Here is a 20,345-nt window from a genome sequence, read left to right as displayed (position 1 = left end):
AAGAAAATCACACACCAAAATTTGTAAGACTAAAGGGCAAGAGAAGCAGAACCAACTCTAAATATGCAGGACATACTCCCAAATATATAGGAAGGATGACTGGCAGAACATAAAATAAGCACTACTGGAAATACAAGAAATCACACTTTGCAGAGGCTGCATAGCACTGATTACATAAAAATATCAGGCATTAGATAATAGTAGAAGAACGACCAGTTCATACTTTGCTTAAAGAGCTCTCAAGCTTCACCACCTAGACTTTTAAGAACCACAGCTGCCATTGTTGACTGCACAGCACCAGCCCTGTGGTACTAGATACTCACAGCTAATTTACAGTATCAGTTCTGTCTACAGAGTGATGAGGAACAATATGCATGAACCAACCTTTAGTAAGATGTATACTGCTAATCAATGAATGAAACCTTAAAACTAGCCTGATCTGCCAGCCTTCCAAACACTCCCATCATAACAATGTCCAATGCCCTGGTACCTATTTAGTTACACACCCAAGAAGAGAATATCCATATTCAGAGAAGAAATAAATCTCAAACCAGAATGACATTAGAGATGTTTGCAAGCATATCAATGCATCTAAATAAACCAGCTGTTTGATCCCTAATCAGTGACAAATGCTCCCTTGAAGACATTGCTAAGTAGTCCAAAAGCAAGAACTTGCACTTAAGAAAATAAAGTCCCTTTCCAGAAGGATGCGCTATAAAGCAAGTCTAACAAGTGCTCACTCTTCTTTATTTTCTTTCTAGAAGCAGGATGAAGTGTCAAACACTGCATTTTTTTAGAATAACCATATACTAACCACATCTTATTCTCACAGTCTACAGCAATTTTTATGCTAAACACAACTATCATAAATCAACATTTGGATTAATAATGTGCTTTAAATCCCTTAAGATTTGCACAGTACAACTTTGACATTTGGGTTTTCAGCCATTAGCTCATCAGTACTAATTTGCTCATTAATGCAGAATGGAGTTTTAACATGACTCTTACACAATTCCTTGCAGAAATATCTTTGCAGGATGAAGCCACCCTCCCGCTGAGAATGGTGTTTTGTCTGTTTGAAATTCAACATTCTCTTTCACTAGAAACTGTAGACTCAAAACTCTCCAGTACTTTTGTTCTCAATTAACTCAGCATAACTCATCTTCTGTTTAAGATCTTTAATACTGCTTTTAGCACGGAAATCTGTATGAAGTGTCTACAAGGAACTACAGAAAAAGCACAGTTAAAAAAAGGTTGAAACAATCATGCACTTTTTCCCCATCAACAGACTTTATATTGTCATGGTCTAAGCCCAGCTGGAAATTAAGCACCATGCAGCCACTCACTCAGCCTCCCTCTCTACCCCCCACCTCAGTGGATTGGGAAGAAGAATCAAAGTAAAACTTGTAGGTTGAGATAAGATTAGTGGCATAATAGACAATAAAGTAAAATACAGCAATAATGGTAAATGATAATATTGGTAAAAAAATGGGAAAACCCAGTGATGCACAGTGCAATTGCTCACCAGCCACTGACCAGTGCCAGGCCCCCTTCCCAGACCCAGGCTGGCCTCCAGTCCAGGTAACTCCCCCAGCTGATGCTGGCCATGACGTGGTGTGGAACATCCCACTGGTCAGTTTGGGTCACCTCTCCCAGCTTCTCTTGTGTACCTCCTCACTGGCAGAGCATGAGCCAAGGAAAAATATCCTTGACTCAGGATAAACATGACTTAGCAAAAAAACTAAAACATCAGTTTTATCAACACCACTCTCATTCCAAATCAAAAACATGTACTGGAACAGCTACTGAAAGGAAATTAACTCTACCCTAGCTGAAATCAGGACAATTACATACAGCTATCATATCCATATTTTAATAACAGGCAGACACTATCAAACTCAAAGAGCAGGATTCTTCACTTCCCCCCCCCCCCCCCCCCCCCCCCGGAAGACAAGATAAGAAACAAGCATGCACTCACTGCTATGTTTCACATATAAGGAGGAAACATATGTGTTCTGAAATGTCCTTGTGCTGCCATCAAACAGTGCAGCCAACTATGCAAGCAAAGAATTTGGTTCCATACCTAAAAAGATCACTCAAACATCTTGAGCAACAATGTTCAGCGCTAATGCTTCATGCAAGCTGCACCCCTTTTCCATTCCAAACAATTGTTTTCTTGTGAGAGTAAAGGCAATCACAGGAGACAACCTATGCTAAAAGGAATGCTACAGGAAGATTTGCAGTCAGGCTAAGAATTACTTACAGAAATAAACCAGTGCTTCCATATGAAGAAAAGCATAATGGGACAATATATAAACAATTCCAGACCAACAGATAATCTTTCACCATGCCTTTGCAAGCAAAGCATTATCAAGAACGTAAAGAAAAAGTCTATAGACACTAAATGTCCAAACTAAGAACTTCACACATGCTTAGGTAAAAAAAAGCAAAAACCTTTAAGTTTGTTTATTAATACTACTTCATTTTACTATTACCTAATTTATCTTTGCCAAATTCAGTCTTATTGTGATATATGGATTTCTCATGTAAAATTCCAACACAGATTTGATTCAAAGCAGAATACACTCAGCCCATGAAACTCTGGTCATATGCAGCTCTTCAAGTCAAATCATGCAAAACCTTTGGCCTTTTGATGACTTACACCTGTTTTACAAAAATTTTTGAAGAACGCCTGGCTACTCAGAAATTGTTTTCCTCCCCACTTAATAACTTCTATACCACAGTCTCACTTCAGGTTTGCCAAAAGCATACTAACAGCAATGATGGCATGAAGAACTCTTGTCCAATCAATGAACAGACAACTGTTTAATGTAGCTAAATAAAATGTACTCATCCGAATCCATCAGATCATGTTTTCTCCAAACCAGTAAACAGCTGCAGACACAGTCTGCTTCCCATCAAATGTTCCATGTATAACAAACTCTACCTTGTATCTGATGGTTCACTAGTAATTTTTCAATACCATGACTTTCAAAACATATGACAACAATATTTTATTGAAGAAAGAAATAGACTTAGACTGTCCAAGCCACAAATTGAAGACCAACCCAGAAACTGTACTGTAGGTGCCAAAAGTCTGCTGAATGTCAGTATTTTCTGGCATTTTTATTGTTATGAATACAAGTGCAGACCAACTTCTTCAAAGAAGAATCACACTTGAATCATGACAGGAAAGGAAGTGCTCACAACTCCTTTTATAACAGCACAGGAGCAGAGAAAATAACTCCTTTAACACTGTCTGGAAAAGGTATCTCAAAGGAGTAGTTGGAAATGTGTTTAAAAGATGGAGAACCTTAAAGATAAATGGACATGCTACATTCTGGTCTTTGGTAGCAACACTAACAACTAGCAACTTGGAAAAACTAAAATTTTGATTCCCACTTGAGTGAGACTGTTTAAGCATAAAACATCTACCCATCATAATTTTTTGTGACTTATTTTCAATTAATTCACAAGGAAAAAATCCTTGTATGCACAGGAAGAGAGAGGAAACCAGCTAGACTGAGACACATTTTCAAATCTCTGAACAGCAATAAACCATTGTGATCTTAAATCAGGTATTTACTATTTTTGTGTGACTCTACGTAAATTTCCAGCCTTTAAAACATTTAACTGACTCCTGAACATACTTTAGAGCCCTGATTTTGCACTAGTGTGACTGTTATTAACTGAAATTAAGTGCACCCTTTCAGTGAGCACAACAATGAGGATACTAAACTGAGAGCATTCAAACAGGAAACAATGACCTGGACTACAATCTCTCTCAGGGAAGACAGCGGACAGTAGTCTGGTGAAAAATGGGATATCAATACCTAAAATTCTTATCCTACCCTTATCATACCCTCTTATCCATGGTTGCAGCCTGAATTTCCTGTGGCACACAACTCCAAAAGAGCTCCCCTGCTGTTACAGTGATGCCCAATGGAAGCACAGTAAAGAAAACTGGGATTAATGTCACTATTAGAAGCATTAACTGCAGTTACTATGTCCACATGGCTATCCACTGAAAAAAAAAAAAATACTAGAGAGCTGTAATAAATTCCTTTTCAATATCTGCTTACCTGGGATAAGAATTGTGAAAACCTGACACTCATTTCCTCACTTTGAGAGTTCTTGAAATTTACCTGATAAGAGTTTTTATAACAGAAGGGAAAATTTACCTGAGAAGGGTTCTTATAGCTTATTCCAGGATCCCAAATATGCAACACTCAAAGCAGAAAGTAATCTGGCCATAGATTACCAAACACTTACTTGCATTAATCTTTGAAAATGAAGTTGAACATGTTAACTTTGAGGACAATGACAAACAATCTCTGCAATTCCTGGGGACTGCTGACACAGTACAGTTAGGTAATGAATGAATGAATTCTTGAATATGTCACAACTCCAATTTCTGGTGAATGTTTGATGGTATGCTCAGTAAAATGACTTTCTGCACTGTGACAGAACACAGCAGCAAACACTTGAAGCTCTAATTTCCAGTATTGGGCCCCTACATGCAACTGGTCTATTAGAATTAGAAAACCTGGGGAAAGTCTGAAGATAATTGAAGAAGGAACATTGCTACATTTCTTTTTTTTAAATATAATTCATATATTAAGGATTGTATGCTACACCTGATGCATGACTTCAGCAAAGATTAGCTGCAAATAACAGCTGTATGGCCTGTTTTCCAGAATGTATAGAATGATAGACTGTCCATAATGTAATGTCTTGAATTTCAGCCCTGACATAATAGAAGATTTCCTGCTGACTCTACATCAGCTTGTAGTACAGGTGCAAAGGACTTAGGTTACTGGCAAGCATAAGGAAAATTAATCTAGAAACCAGAAGAGCAGTTTCTCACATTCCATAAACAGTTGAAAGAATTAATTGCAATAGCACACGTGTCAGCTCTGGATGTGTAGCCAGCTATGCTATCACTGACCAATGTAATGAGAATTCATAAAATAGCCAAATATTCCCTCCAAAGGTAACTGATATAGACAGATCACATAACCAAAAAGTGGGAATTGGTCCTCCCAACTTATTTCTGAAAGTCTCTAGGTCTCCATAGGAATAAAAAAATTCTGGTTTCATAAAAAAATAAAAGGAAAATGTCAGTCTTGCAAGAAACATCATTTGAAGTGAACATAATTTATCCTTTAGGTACTACTGCAAAAACCATAATTCACAGTAGATGAAACTTTAATGCCTCTAAAAACTGTGGATATACATACAGGCTATCTTGTAGCCCTTATCCTCAAGTGTTACAACATCCAGAAGAAATCCCAACTGGCTCATTAAAAGAAAGATCTGATAGTAGAACAATTTACTACAGCAAAAACTCTCTCAAGACAAGAGGAAAAAAATAAAGCCAGGCTTTGTGCTACTACTTTTAACAGAGCCACAGCCCAAAGAGCTGAGGTAACACCACAAACTAAGGAAGTAACTTCTTTCAGTAGGCCAAAACTCAAAGTTGCATACCTTACCAACCTATCTAAAAAGATCTAAAAAACCCTTCTGGAGGCCACAAAAGACATGCTAGTATAAAAGGGCAGAATGGATGTGCATGTAGACCATGCCTGCTATCTGAGGAAGTTTTGTCACAGAATCTATGTAAATATATTACATCATGCAATTTAAAGCAAATTAAAATAGATACATGGAAGCCTTCTCCAAAACAGTCTAGAAAGAAGCAGGCAGTCTGGAGTGCCTCTCATCTGACACCAAGACACACATGCTCAAAGAACAGTGTGAGAACTGAATGAAAAAGGAATGAAAAGAACTTCTACTTTAAATGTTCCTGGAACCTTGCACAATAGGAACCTGATGCAAAACTTCGTGAAGAACTATATATCACACATGAAAAACCCTTTACACCTAATACCTCTTTATCTTAAGAAAAAATGGTAGCTGTAGTTCCCTAACGTTCCTCAAGTTACAGCCCTCTGCAACACACACTGTCATACAAGTTCAAGTCCACAAAATGCTAACACAAACACAGGGCATATTATCTGACATCTTGTCCACTTTCTAGATAAATTAATAGAATTCTAGAAATAAAAAACACACACGAAATTCCATCTGTTCTAGTGAAAGCTGTATTTCATCACCTAGCAGACTTAACCTTCACATTGATTCTTAGAAAGTTCCATATCCTGTCATAGGTCTAGTTTTATTTTTGAAAGGAAACCCCAAAACTACAGTATTTTCTGAGTTACAAAGTATTTATTTTAATTGTTAGCAGGTTCCCCATAACAAAATTTCACAGAAATGAGTACTCCTTCTTTGGGTGCATATTTTTATCTGCTAAACAATGCCTTTAGGTTAAGGGAGTTTAACAGAGTAAAATTTAGATAAACCAGTAAAGTTAAAAGATGGTCCAGGATTTTGCTGCAGATGATATGTGAAATAAGGATGAGTGGATTTGAGTTAGCTTGACACCTCACCTGACAGGCTTTCTTTCTCGTAGCAAATCTTCCAGACTCTTCTCACAGTGTTCAGCTGCCACAACCAGTCTCTCTAATTTGGGAAAAAAAAAAAGTATAAGAGGACTGGAATCCAGATGAAACTCAGAGTAGAGACTTCTTCTTTTACCTATTTGGCAGATGTTGAAGGATTTGGACATACATTGTACAGAAAATTACACATAATTACATATTACAAGATGTACAGCTTATGAATAACACCACTATTTTTTGTTTATGAGATACAGAAAATTATTTTCCCAGTTTCCTTGTGCAAAGCACTGTCAATCCAACCATCTAAGCATCCAGTAATCTCCTAAAAAATACCTAAGCCCTCAGCCAATGTCAGTCAGATTCAACTGAAGAAGAGAGGTCTCAAAGATAAGTATATATAAATTTGCAGAAATACATGGCTGGGTTGATGAAGAGACTCAAAGTAAGCCCAGCTTTGAGAAAAGGGACTCAGTGTGAGCACAGGAGCTTCAGTCCTGACAGGCCAATGAGCACATTGCCAGCTGTAGCACCTCTTGCCCAACATGGAGCTGTAGGGATGCTCTGAAGATAGATGGGCTGCTTCTGAATATGGAGGGAAAACCAAAAGTACTGTTGGACTGAAGACAACAACCACACAGTAGGAAAAGACAAGCGTGCAAGAGGCTACAGGGTCATGTGAGGAAACTTCCAAAACAGCTTTGATACTTCCAATAACCTAGCAGTCAATGTTCACATTCAAAATCAAATCAACTAAACTATCCCAAACATTTTAGTAACATAACTGTTACAGTAAGATAATGATGGAAAACTGAGGAACACAGTCATCACATTATAGCTGGAATGCTAGTTACTCAACTCTGTTTGTCCTTTTTCCGTTCAAAAGATCATTTAAGCTTACTTTGGAAGAAAAAAATTTGAGATTTTCATCTACAATGCTAGCATAAATCTTTAAAAAGTTTAATTTTACAAAAAAATAATTTGAATGTTTTTCTTTTATTTTTATATTCCCCCTTTGAAAGCCTTTTGTGGGGGAATTTATACATCTAACTTATTTTTGCATTGTTTTCCTTGCCTGCTCTCACATTTCTCTGCTACAGTAGAAACTGACATTTGCAAGCAGAACTCCACAAGCATTAAATCATTAGGCATAGAACTGACACATGGAAAGTTCTTCCAGTATCAAAATGATACAATATGCTGCCAAATTTCCCATTATATATCAAAATTATTAGCTGGCATTCTAACCATTGTTAAAACAGAACACTTGCCTGACTTCATGGTTAGACATTTTATTTACTATCCTTCAAGTTACTTCAACTATAAGAAGGAAATTTTTTCCTTCATTTTTATACACACACATAAATCTTCATGCTATTTACTCTTTGTAATCAAAAATGCCATGTTTTATAATTTTTTTTTTATTTATTAAATGTTATGTTAGTTAATACTTCCTAATCTTTCATCACAAACAATATTGTAAGAAAATCTTAGGGTTTTTTCCAAGCAGTACTAGTAAATACAAATGAAAATTATTAAATTTTCTAGACCTCCTGACTGCATAAGTGAAAAATTACATGTTTGAGGGTGAAGGAAAACACATAAAGAACTCCCTGACCTACAGAATACTTCAGTATCTGGAGTTGGCAATATCCTAATTCCATAAAAATCTGAAACATACCATCATACTGCATTCTAAAAGGAAAAAAATTACTTGCCCTACTTTATGAGACCCTGTAGCTAATCAGATACATACAATGCACTTTTGTATGAGAACAATGTGGATTTAAAAGTTAAAGGTGGTAATGACTTAAATTGTCACAGGTGTTGCAGTGTTTTTGTGGAAATTAAGTGCTGTAGTCCTGCTGAGCTTGCAACAGAATGTCTAGAGCAGAAAGAAAGAACCTAAGATTTATTTCAGCTAACAATAACAGATACTGAAAAAAAACTTACAAAACTGTACTAGAATAAAGTAACCACTAGTGGGAGAAATCTTAAAGAAATCAAAAGATAATAATACAGGAAGCTTGCAGCCAGGACATGAGATGACGACACCAGCTGCAAATCAAGTACAAGAAACTCAGCCATCACATGAAAATGTTCACAAGATTAGAACATTGGTGTAGGAGTTCTCCATCAAAAATACACATATTTCCATATTCTACACACAGACATGGCAGAGCAATTGAGCTCAGGAATTTCAGTGAAGTATAAAAAAGAAGGAAGTTCTAAGCTTTTATTTGTTACTGTAACATGACAAGACAGGACAGACAACTAATGTCTGCTTTGAGTCTACAGAGAAGGAAAAGAACCAACACCACTGGTCATAGCAAAAGTATTCAGGAATTTTAAGACTGAATTTTTGAGGCCACTTGCTGGTGCTTTGAAGGCAGTATTCCTGTCAGTCACCTTAAAATATATTGTCACCAAAAAACCCCAAACCCAAAACTGAAATAACATAAAAAACTTGCTTATTAAACAGATACTCACCATGTTTACCTCTGGTAATGTCAATGTACTGGCAAAGTCTGGGATGGGTGATTGTTTTAAGGATTTGAAATCTCCCCAGAATTTTTATGGAGTTAGGTGTTAGAGGGAGGCCATTACTTCCACAGACATCATGTGGCAGAGCAGAGGCAAAGAAAGTGGAGGCACCCATCACAGTGTCTTTTAAAGGAAACATCTTTTTCACACAATCTTAAGCCCTTCAGAGCAATTCGTGTTCCTTCAATAGAGAACACAGAGTAAAAATTTATCAGCAAAAGATACAGACTCAGATTACTAGCTGTTTACAAAATAATGAAATTAAGATTTTTTTTTTCTTCAGTAAGTCACCCAGAAGAAACAGAAGACTTAACAATTTGGTCTCGAAATTACTCTTTCTTTAAGGGAACAATCTTGTTCAAAGCACAAAATTCCCATTAAAAAAATACTAAATTTATTTGTGAATCCCAACTGACAGCAACTCCATACAGGTTACAAAAGGTCCTTTATATGCTCAACGTATTTACTAGGTCTATACAAATGGATATTACAAAAGATACCTTCTGTTTTAACGAATACAGTCCAACCTAGGATTGTAAAGCAAACATAAAAGACTGATTGCATTTGTGGCTTTTTTTTCCCCTTGAAGTAACATGAAATATGTACCTTTACATTCTAATAAACATCAAAATAAATCATATTGAATATAAATGTATAGTGTTAAGGAAGCAAACCTGAAAAAGGAAGAAAAATCCGAAACAGGTTTGACCATAGGAATATTTATATTACTATTTGTATTAAAAGTCTTATTTATAAAGATACAATACTTTCATATGTCATGAATATTTCATACTTTTTTGCAGATGATTTCTTTTAGGATGTCAATAATGCACATTACAGTTAGAATTTTCCACTGGAAAGACATCAATTGGACAGAGTGCAAGCACCAAGATTTATTGGCATGCAGCAGGTTCCAATTGGAAACCTGTGTGTATTTATAATAAGAACCCCCATTCCTATAAAAACAGCTGCCAAATAAACTACTCAACATCAGAAAGAAAATATATGTTAAACACTTAGAAAAAATAACTTAGTTTACAGATTAAATTATAATCTTGCTTGGTACAATGATCCTCTAATGCTTGCTCTAAAATAGAAGAAAACCAAATTACTAAGATTAGCATGGAGGGGAGGGGGAGTAAGATTATGTCTAGCAGCAAGATGCATCATGTCTCGAAAAAGGTAAATATATAGTGTACAATACATTCACTGAGGTAAAATGTTCTCATTTTTACTGTAGAAAAATACTGTTGGATAATACTTCTCCAACACACTGTACCTGCATTCAGCTGACATTTAGAAAGGAATTTTAATAGAAAGAATGGTTAAGTCCCATCAATTCAATAACCATTTTAAGTGATTAAACTTTCCTTGCATTCCAGATCACCTGGCTTACAAGGAGGAATTACAGCATCTGGAATTTGTTGAAATAGGCAACTGCACACTTATCACTCACCCCCTTTGGTTGGAAACCAGATGGGCAAAAAGCAAGACATGAGATAAGCAAACAACCCTTCCTGTCACCCACCTAAAGAAATCAATAAAGAATTTTAACATGTATACAATAAAACATGTTCTCTTACCACAGAGTTAATTACACGGAATCTATGAAAGCAATTAAAAAGATTTTCTCTGATATCAGCAGCCAGTTCTGTCAATTGCTACCCTCACAGCCAAACTCTGATTGCTCCTTAATTCTCAGTTTACATAAATTCCAGAGACTGATTTGAAAAATAAAACGACCCCAAACTTAAGCCTTCCACCACCTTTAGAAAGGGACACATATTACTGCTTAAATGAAAAGGGTTTTTTTAACAAACATTTTTCAGTCTCAACACTTCTCTAGTGACTTACTGACATTTCTAAATTCAAAAATAATGATACAGAAAAATATAAATATTTTAAAAGCTCATCTGAAAAGCACTCTTCTCTGACTTTTTTAAATTGAGGAGGTTTATTTGTTTGTTTTTGGTATCTTTTTTCAGTCCACATTAAAGTCTAGCAGAACTATAAACAAGGAGAGTGTAACACATTGTCCTTACTTCAATGCACACAATTCTACACCTCAAAATCACTTTTACGATATAGAATAGACATACTGCATTAATTTTATGATTTGAAGGAATTGATTATATCCTGCAGAACTTCCCCATTAACTTTGAAATAAAAACAGGATGAGAAGAAGAAAGGCTGTTATTTTAAACTGACATCAGAACCAGTTAATGCAAATTGAATTTTGGGGTTGAATTCTGGAAATTCAATTCTGATAATCCAAACCAGCAAGGATGGAAGAGGAAGTGAAGACTTGTCTTTCTAGTGTCATCTAAAATTACTGAGTCACTGTTTCCATATATGAGAGACAATTTGTCACCTCTGTGAAACATGCCTGGCATAAAGATTAGAAGTCCAGGAGTGGATTCATTGCATCTCACCTCTGAACAACCTTCATCATCTCCCTACCTTCATCCAAATCCCCCAATGAAACCTTCACAGTACACAAAAACACTCACAACATTCTCAGCAAAATCAGAAAAAAAACCCAAAAAAGACCTTTAGAAAGTCCTGTTCAATATTGAGATTAGCACCATTTTGAAAATCTTGCCATTAGTGGCTTTTTCATGTCCAAAAATACAAAGTGGAACTCCACCTATTGAGCAATTTATTTGATCCTCCGAATATTTACTGCTCTCAGAGAAAAAATGTTTTTTCTTCAGAAGTTAGGCTTTTCTAGAACCATCATTACCAACTTCTTCACTGCAGCAGTGCTAAGGTGATTGAGTTAAGGGGCACTAAGAACTCTACCCTTAGAGAAAAAAAAAAAGGTCAAAACATAATAAATCTGATTCACAGAAGGAAATATTGCACATACAAAGACTTGAATGAGTCCATCCCGTGGACTCATAAATAAATTTATCCATCTATACATTTCTAAAGCATCCACATCCAGAAATAATGGCAAGTAGCCCATTAGGAATTTGAAATTCAGGTGTAAATATTCCTTACCTTATGAAGGCAGCTTTTCTGATTTAAAAGACAATTATATTGCTATTGAATTATTTTTAAAGCAATTGAGAGCAATTTCAGGAGAGCAGATAGTCTAAATATACTATACTTAATACTTTTCCATTAAATCAAGGTATGTTAAACAAAGCAGGCCATTCCATAGGAAGAAATTCTTCCACAAAATAACTTTGTTCTTAAGTCTTAAAATATTCCTGCTACAATTACAGTAATTATTAATTTGATAAAATAACTGAAATAGAATACAAGATTCTAACTAGTGTTGCTACTTCACAAAAAACCCTGAAACTGAGTGATTTCATAAAGTTTATTAAAATGCAGAATAGGTATTGAAAAAAAGCTGAATTCTGCTACATCAGTGAAGACTAACGAAGACCTAAAAGGGGTTTGTCACCATTTGATTTATCCAACACACATCTGCTCAGGAACCAAACCTGGCACCAGAGAAATCACTCTTACCCGCTTCTCTAAAGGACTCACAGAAATGCTGGGAACCCTGATCACCCCTGCGCTGCTACAGACTCACTGGCCGGAGACACCCTGGGGAAAGGGAGGGGATGGGGGAACGGGGTGGGAATGGGCAGGGGGGAGGAGTAAGGGGATGGGGTAGAGGGGATGGGGAATAGCACAGGGATGGGGAAGGGGGAATGGGAATGTGGAATGGAGGATGGGGAATAGGACAGGGATAGGGGAAGGGGGTGGGGACGAGGATAAGGACACAGGGACGGGACAGGCAAAGGAGCGGCAGAGAGGAAAGGGAAAGGAGCGGGAGAAAGGCAAAGGAGCGGGAGAAAGGCAAAGGCTCCCGCGGTACCTGCGCCAGCGCCGCCGCCCCCGGCGCGCCCCGCCCGCCCCCGGTGATGTCACTGCTCCCCGCCAGCCGCTCGCTCTAGGGCCACAGGGTCGACCTGCACAGTGCCTGAGCTTCCTTTTTTTTTTTTTTCCCAAGTTATTGAAAATAAAATAAAAAACCCAACATAAAAAAAAAAAAAAGAGAGGGAGAGAGAGTTTAACACCCTTCTCCCCGTGTGTGTGCGCGCTCTGCCAGTGCTCCGGGAGCGACGCGCTGGGCGCCTAAACCCTGTGCTTGTCGGGGGAGCCAGGCTCTCCCGAGCGCCTGCTTGCAGACGTCAGGCGCTCGTGGAGCAGCCCCGGGATCGGGGCCTTCTTCGGCGGGCGGGCGGCGGCGGCTCTCGGTTCATGTGAGTGTCCCGGCGGCTCGGCCGCGCTCCGAGCTCACCGCTCGCCGCGCTCTCGGTGCCTCCCGCCGCGCTCCGGTGGCCTCGCCTCGGTGCTCCCTCGGCAGCCGCTGGGAAACGGCGCTATGGGTGCCCTGGGGCTGCCCCGCGGGCCGGGCCGGACCGGGCTCCCTGCGGTGGGTGGGAGCCAGGCGGGGTCCCGCTAATTTGCTGCCTCTAATTTGCTGCGGGTGCCCCGTGGCGGTGGTCGTAGCGAGGCCGCCCTTGTCGGGCAGTGCCCGCGGCGGAGGGGCAGGATGGGAGCGGCGTTTCCGCCGTGGTTCAGTCCATCCCAGGGGTTTGATCCCGGGGCTCGAGGTGCCCGCAGGCTGTAGGGCGGCGTGGCAAATACAGGTCCCGCGCTTCGCGTGGAGGGTGTGAAGCGTTCATCTCAAAGCGGCTGTGGTCCTTTATTCAGTGCTGTCATTGGAATGAGCGTTTGGGAGCGGTGGAGGCTGGGGGGCTGTGCGAGGAGATGGTGCATTAGCCTGGAAAGTGGATGCACAGAGCATCCACTGACTATTACTAAAGGAAACGCAGATGCTGCCTCACTTCTGGTTAATTGTATAACAGTCGTTACACCTTCGCCTTGAGTGAAGACCCGAGTATAGCCGGGTATTAGGTCCGTCCTCAGCAGAGGTACAAGGTTTAGCATACAGCACGTGTTCGGTGCAGGGATGCGTGCATTGGACCGACAGGGATGAGCTTATGGCTATGCTGCCAGCACAGCCACCCAGCACATGGCACCAGTCCTGATCCTGGCACCACACTGTATCTACTGGGTATCTATCAGTATTAGATCAATCTATGTCAGTACATTATATATGTACCTGGGGCTTATCAATAAGTTTTTGAGCTGGGTTTAGCCACTGGCAAAATAAAGGTGATACTACTACAAAGTGAGTAATACTTGCATTTCTTGCTCTTTCTCTTTCTTTTACTCAGAAATTTTTATTTTCTTTTAAGAGAAGTCATTTATTTTCACAAGTAGTTCTGGGGTTTAGGATACTTATTTGAAATCTCCAGTAAGATGAGGCAGTAGGGATAAAATACAGCCTCCCGGTTTGGTATGTCCTTACCCTTCACTTGTTATATTATTCTTCAGTTATGTTTAAATTTTATTGCACCCTGTTGAAAAGGAAGCCCAAAATCTATAAAACTAAGCAAAACCAAAGTCTGAAACGTGAGTTTTTAATACTGGATGTTGCTAAAAGGTATAAGGTCTTAGAAATGACTAACAGAAAGAACTTTGACAGATGGGGATAAAGTGGGAGTTTTAGCTTTGGGTTTTTTTGACTTAATTTTTGCAGGGGGACAGTGTTGTATATTTTTGGGTAGCCTCAAGGGTCACTGCTCATCAATACAGCTTCATCATAATACATCCTCTCCACCCTGTCACTCCTTAACAATATATTCCTGTTGAAATAATTTTGACTTATGAGAACATTATGCAGTATATTTGTGAGTTACTTTGTTGTTTTAGCAGCACTGAATCCTGAAGATCCAAGATGTTGAAGGCAGAAATTATTCTTAAAACTAGTTTCAGCAAGTTTGTGCTCTAGAATGTCTCTTTCCTGTTGTAACTATATGCATATGCTCTAGGTATCTTTGTTTATTTTACACCTTTTAATGTAAAGAGAGAAGGAAACAATTTCTCATTCTTCAGATCGAAGGCAGTGGATTGTGTGAAGAAAATGGTATTGAATGAAAAAAGATATTTGCTAAAGAAAATTTGTGCAAATCCTAAAATAGCCCATCAGATTGGAGCAATAGGACTCAAGTTGCCTAGAGCCTTGAAGACTTGATGCTTCTGATAATGAAGCATATTTGAGTGGAAAAACAATCTGAAAAATAAGTTTAATGCAGAAAGCTATGATGATATAGCATTGATATTGTTGTAACTCTAATTTACTATGAATTTACTAGTGGCAAGTTAACCTAGGGTCTTTTTATTGAAAGAAGGCTAAACAGTCTATGGATTTTTCTTAATCCTATCAGTTTCTCAGCTTCCCTGCCTTTTCCCTATTAAATAGAATAAATAATTTTATGTATGTCATGTTACTCTGAAAAAGCTTGATATCAGACTGAAGGGTGGATCTTGAATTGACAAGAAAAAACATATATTGAGATGCAAAATAGAAAATAAATGCTATCCCTGACCTGTCTAGACCAAGAATGAAAAGAAGAATTGAGTTCATGTGTGCCTACAAATCCCACATACTTTACAAGTTCCCATGAACATACTTGGGAAATACCTACATAATAAAAATTATGTAAAACAGTTGTCATTGGAAGAATTGGTCAGGTGAAAGACACATTGGTCACAGAAAGACAAATGTGATATTAACCATAATATTTTTAAAGTTTCCTGATTATGATCTGTTACTTTATGTCACAGCTCATGTTTGTCTCTTCTGAGGGAGTGTTACCTCAAATCTAGAGAAGGTCAAATGCTAGCCAACATAGACAAAAGTGAGGAGTCAGCACAGAGGGCAGCTGGTAGGAACATCAGATGTGAGCAAAGTAAACAGTACCTCTTCCTTCCTGCAGTGGTATGAGTTATATGATGTCAGTCTAGCAGAGACCCCAGAAACCCCTGCGTGCTCCTGAACAGTTACCTGTATAGATCTTACCTTCACCAAGAAACATTTCTGCTGTTTGATATCCTGTCATGCTGGGGTGAGGGGAAATCAATGTTTATTTTTCATTTCTATGGTTACATTAGTATTAAACAGCAGGGGGAGGAAAAATGTCTCCAATGGTTTCTTTTCCTCCAGTGCGATGGAAGCCGTCCTTACTCATAATTTAATATAGTTTAAAAAATATTTGGATACTTCTCAAAGCTGCATTCTGCTGTCTATTTTCTATTAATATTTTGTTGTATTGAATTTTATATTTCACTGTGCTTGGGGAAAAGTGCTTTCTTTAAAAAAAAATCCTTTAATGAAAATCTTGAAGTGACTGCAGATCAGTAAGTCATCAGTTTAACAATTTTTTCTCTTAGAGGACAAAAAATTGCAGTGCTGTCTGCATTATGATGTTAGAGGTCAATTTATTCAGAGTGAGTGTAAATTTAATACATTTGTATTTTAGTTCACAGGTGGTTTCTTTATCCTGCTTTCACACTTAACAAATCTTTCGTGTCTATTATGTTGTCCCGAATAAACACACTTGAATATCTGGAACTATCACAGAAGGGCAGGTTTTTATTGCATGGTTTTTTAAGTTAAATAAAACACAGGCATGTAAAAGACAGAAATGTGATTGGGTTTGTAATACCGAGTGTAACAAAAGGACCTTAGCGAAAGAGGAGCAGAAGATCTTCTCATCTACTGTAACTTAATCACTTCTGACAGATGTTTGCCTAGCCTGTTTTTAAAACCTTCCAGTGATGGATATTTCACAGCCTCCAAAGGCAGCCTGTTCAGTCTATTACTCTTACTTGAAAGTTTTCCAAAACTTAAATCTTGCTTTCTTTTTCATGTCTGCATCAGACCTGGTGAACAGTTTAGTCCCATTCTTGTACCAACTTGCTTTGTCTTTGAAGAACAAGACCAGGTCTCCCATTTATCTTCTCTTCTGTAGACTAAACAACTGCATTTCTTTCAAGCTTTTTGATCTTCTTTGAAGTGTCTTGAAAAAGTTGAGAGACAGGAAAGGGGAATTTGAACAAAGGCAAATCTCTGTGCCAGTTGTTGGGGGTCTTGAGTATGTATGAGTTTAATGTGAGTATTGCTTGGGCAGCCTCTTGAGCAGCTGAGGCAGTTTACCTATAAACTGCCTATAAATAAAATGTGGCTGATCAGGCTTTTCCTGACTTGCTGCTCCCTTATTCCATCCTGGGTCCCTCAGACTTGCTTTCTAGAGAAATTGGAACTTTTTTTTTCTTTAAACTGGAGCAGACAGGTGTGGCAGGGTAATAGATTCCCAGGTAAGAAGTTGTTCTCTGTAGTTTTTGTGATGGAATGTTGTGTTAATTGATTGAGTTGTTAGTTGGCTTTATGCCTTTTGGGCCATAAAGTTTTGTAATGATGAAGTCCATAACAAGCTTGAAACATACTGCAAGAATGTATTTTCCTCCTGAAAATACAGCCCCTGTGGTTCCAGTCAGTTGAATAGATTTGATAGATGAAACAAGAGAAAGTTTATTTTTGAGCATAATAAAAATGTGCTAGTTTGCTTGAGTAGCATAATGGCTCCAGATGTTTTGAGATTGTCACCATGTCCATTTCTGTATTCCTAAATTTTCTAAACATCCATGTTTACATTTAAATAGGAAAAGTTCCTTGCCTGAGCATGCTCTGTGCTTCTAGCAAATGCTTTTAAGTTCAGTACTGTTAGAAATTTCTGGGCAGTTATAACTGGTTTTAGGCATGGCAATTTCTGTCAGTCTTGATTACAAAGTTCAGTGTGCCAGATTGCTGTTCTTTCTAGGGAACAGTTGCTTATGATGCAGATCTCTGGGCAACCTCAGCCAGTGCCTCACCACTCTCAATTCTTAGGTTCTTATGTCACTTAATATAAATTAACAGCCTAGAAACTGTTCTTTGACTTCCAGAACTGCAGAGACGGAAGATCAAACTAGCATTCCTATTAGAAAACAACATGTACTGTATTTAATCATCATCTGCTGAACACAATTAATGTAGAACTCATTCTATCCTCTGAATTTTTAAATGATGACAGAGATTCTATTCAGGATTAGGAGAAAATTGAATTTTTTGCAGCTGGTAATACATTAAATATCATCAAAAATTGCCTCAAGTTAGTACATGTATTCTTGAGGTCATTTGCTTCAATCTTTTGGCATAAAACCACCTATTACGAAATACTTCTATTTCCATTTCCTTCTCATCAGGAGCTTTCCCAACATAGCTGAGTACAAATTAATAGTGTAAAGCTTAGTTTGTGACTTCAGGACCCTCTCTCAGAAACTATCTATGGCTATTGGATCTGATTTCTGTCCCAGAGTGTTTCTCAGTTACAGTTTAATATACAGCTTTGTAGTGGCATTTTGTTTCAGACTGTCAAGATAAGTGGACAGATCATTTCAGCAGCTCATTTTTCCGGGGGAGCTGGGGACTGCTGTTCCCCGAGGAGTGCAGGAGCTGGTGCATGGCATGCAAGAGACATTGCATTTGGCTTGCTGGCAGCTGCTGTGGAGGCAAGGCCCTAAGTTCACCTCTGTGAACACATCTGCTAGTCCTACTGTAAGGTTTGAAACCTTCTGTGTCAAGGGCTCTAATAATTGGTAACAGTCACACGCTGAGGAAGTCGCTGTTGCCAACGAGGATATGACACTGAATCGGACCCCAGGGAAATTAATCTTTTCTTAGGGGTTCAGTTACCCTTGCTGCATCACAGTGGGTAAGTAATTTCACATCCAAATGACCCTCTATAAAATTATGCTTGTGATAAGACCTAGGCACACACAGATCTTTTCCTTTGCATTTTACTGAAAGCTTACCTGCAGATTTGTACTTTTGAAGTCATTAAACCAACATGTGTCAATTGAAAATAATTGTTTAAAATTTATTGGTTTTTTAATAGAAAAATTTGGAACACAGCAAAATTAGAATTTAGCTAACTTGTCTCAGAACTTCTTTTGTTTCTATAGTTTGAATCCATAAATGAAAAATGGCTATTCCCCCAAAGCTACTTGGAGGATTCTTCTGTCAGAGACTATCAGTCTTAACAGCTGACATCAGCTCTCTCAACATCCAAGATGAGTGCACAGGGAGTTTGTTTGCTTTTGTGAATTTTTATTTCCCACTGTACAGATCAGCATTAAAAGAGGGGAAATAATTTTCATCCTAGAAGTTTTAAAAGCTGTGAACTCCAAGTGCTTCTCAATGCATACAACTACAAAGAAGTGGTAGATACTGCTGGCACGTGGTTTTGAAGTGACATGAAACTGCTGGCTGCTGAGGATTAGTTGTCAGCCCACTTTAGATACAGAAGTTCATTTAGACTTTTCATTCCACAGCTGAATAAATAATTTTCTCTGCACAGGATTAGTAAGTATCTTTGTAGGTTTTCTTTAAAATATCATCCTGTTATGTGAGTAAATTCAGCATTGGAAAATACAATTATTTGTGATGTGTAGGGCTTTTTGGTGTAAATCGGGTGCTGCAGCTACAGGCTCAAAGTTCATCAAGGACTGCTCTTACCCTGAAAATTTTGTTTGACAGCTTTTTTGCTCCCTATTAAAAGATATTTGCCGTTATTCTTGCATTGGTTACACACAGATGTGCACAGAAACATGCACATTTTCAGTTTTTTCTTTAGGTGTTATTTGCCCCACATAAAGAATGCCTAAAGTTTCTACCTCGGTAAATATCAGCAGCTGCTTATGTATCTGAAGTTAGAGAACACTGATTCTTTTGAAGTACATCTGCATGAGGTCTGCTCAGTGCTTTTGTGAGTAAATAATTATTTTTAACCTGAGCACTTGTTTAAATTGAATGGTTAAATCCTGTTTCCCTTCAGCTGTGCTACATAATATTACTTTTACATGTAGAAAAGCTGATATTAATGTAAAAGTAACAAATTTCAAGGTTCTTTTTTAACACACTTGGACAACGTAAGATAACTAGCAGACAGGTTTCAGATATTAAGAGCATTAGGTACTGAAATGGAACAGGAGGATCAATGTTTCTGTGAACTACCTAACCAGTACCATTATTTTGCAGACTATTGCAGACATAGAATACACTATTTAATGATATTCTCAAGTTCCTAAGGAAAAGATATTTTTGTAGTGTCTTCTTAGCAGATAGGATTTTTGACAAGGATTTTTATCCTTGCTGCTATGGCAGACCCAAAAGATGAATACCAGATTTTAAGGGATATTTTAAAAATACATTTCAGCTGAGACTTCTCTTAGGGAGAGAGTGTAAACAGCTCTTTCTTTCTTTTCCTTACTGTAACTGCTCTACTTGCTCCAAATTAAGGAAGTAGTGTTAATGTTTGCTTTTTTTAGGATAAAGTTACAAAAATCAGTAAAATGCCTAAGAAACTGTTCTACTTGGCATCAACAGGTAGATTTCAGTGCAATTCTGATTCTTCTCTCTGATTTATG

The 20,345-nt window shown here is 38.0% G+C and overlaps 3 protein-coding genes across 5 annotated transcripts in view; 1 reads left to right on the top strand and 2 right to left on the bottom strand.

The window, feature by feature from the left end:
• TBCK (TBC1 domain containing kinase) overlaps nucleotides 1-12,875 on the bottom strand; it is an 87,246-nt gene extending 74,371 nt beyond the window's left edge. Inside the window, exons 1-3 of one of the 3 annotated variants that reach the window (XM_021525507.3) lie at nucleotides 12,841-12,875; nucleotides 8,952-9,186; nucleotides 6,453-6,525 (exon numbers count right to left, since the gene is read on the bottom strand). In XM_021525507.3, coding sequence (XP_021381182.1) covers nucleotides 6,453-6,525; nucleotides 8,952-9,144 — 266 coding nt within the window. In that variant the 5' untranslated portion in view covers nucleotides 9,145-9,186; nucleotides 12,841-12,875. Of the gene's footprint in view, nucleotides 1-6,452; nucleotides 6,526-8,951; nucleotides 10,456-12,485 lie in introns of those variants that run through there. The other 2 variants (XM_021525509.3, XM_077782955.1) reach the window with 2 other exon arrangements.
• Nucleotides 1-20,345, bottom strand: part of GIMD1 (GIMAP family P-loop NTPase domain containing 1) — a 51,778-nt gene that overhangs the window by 1,177 nt on the left and 30,256 nt on the right. The window lies entirely within an intron of this gene.
• Nucleotides 13,125-20,345, top strand: part of AIMP1 (aminoacyl tRNA synthetase complex interacting multifunctional protein 1) — a 32,329-nt gene continuing 25,108 nt past the window's right edge. Inside the window, exon 1 of the mRNA XM_021525502.3 lies at nucleotides 13,125-13,228. Coding sequence (XP_021381177.2) covers nucleotides 13,227-13,228 — 2 coding nt within the window. The 5' untranslated portion in view covers nucleotides 13,125-13,226. The remainder of the gene's footprint in view (nucleotides 13,229-20,345) is intronic.

This window comes from Lonchura striata, chromosome 4 (assembly GCF_046129695.1).
Source record: "Lonchura striata isolate bLonStr1 chromosome 4, bLonStr1.mat, whole genome shotgun sequence".
Classification (NCBI taxonomy): Eukaryota; Metazoa; Chordata; class Aves; order Passeriformes; family Estrildidae; genus Lonchura; species Lonchura striata.
The sequence above is the reverse complement of the archived record's forward strand: the minus strand, read 5'-3'. Positions and strand labels throughout refer to the sequence as shown.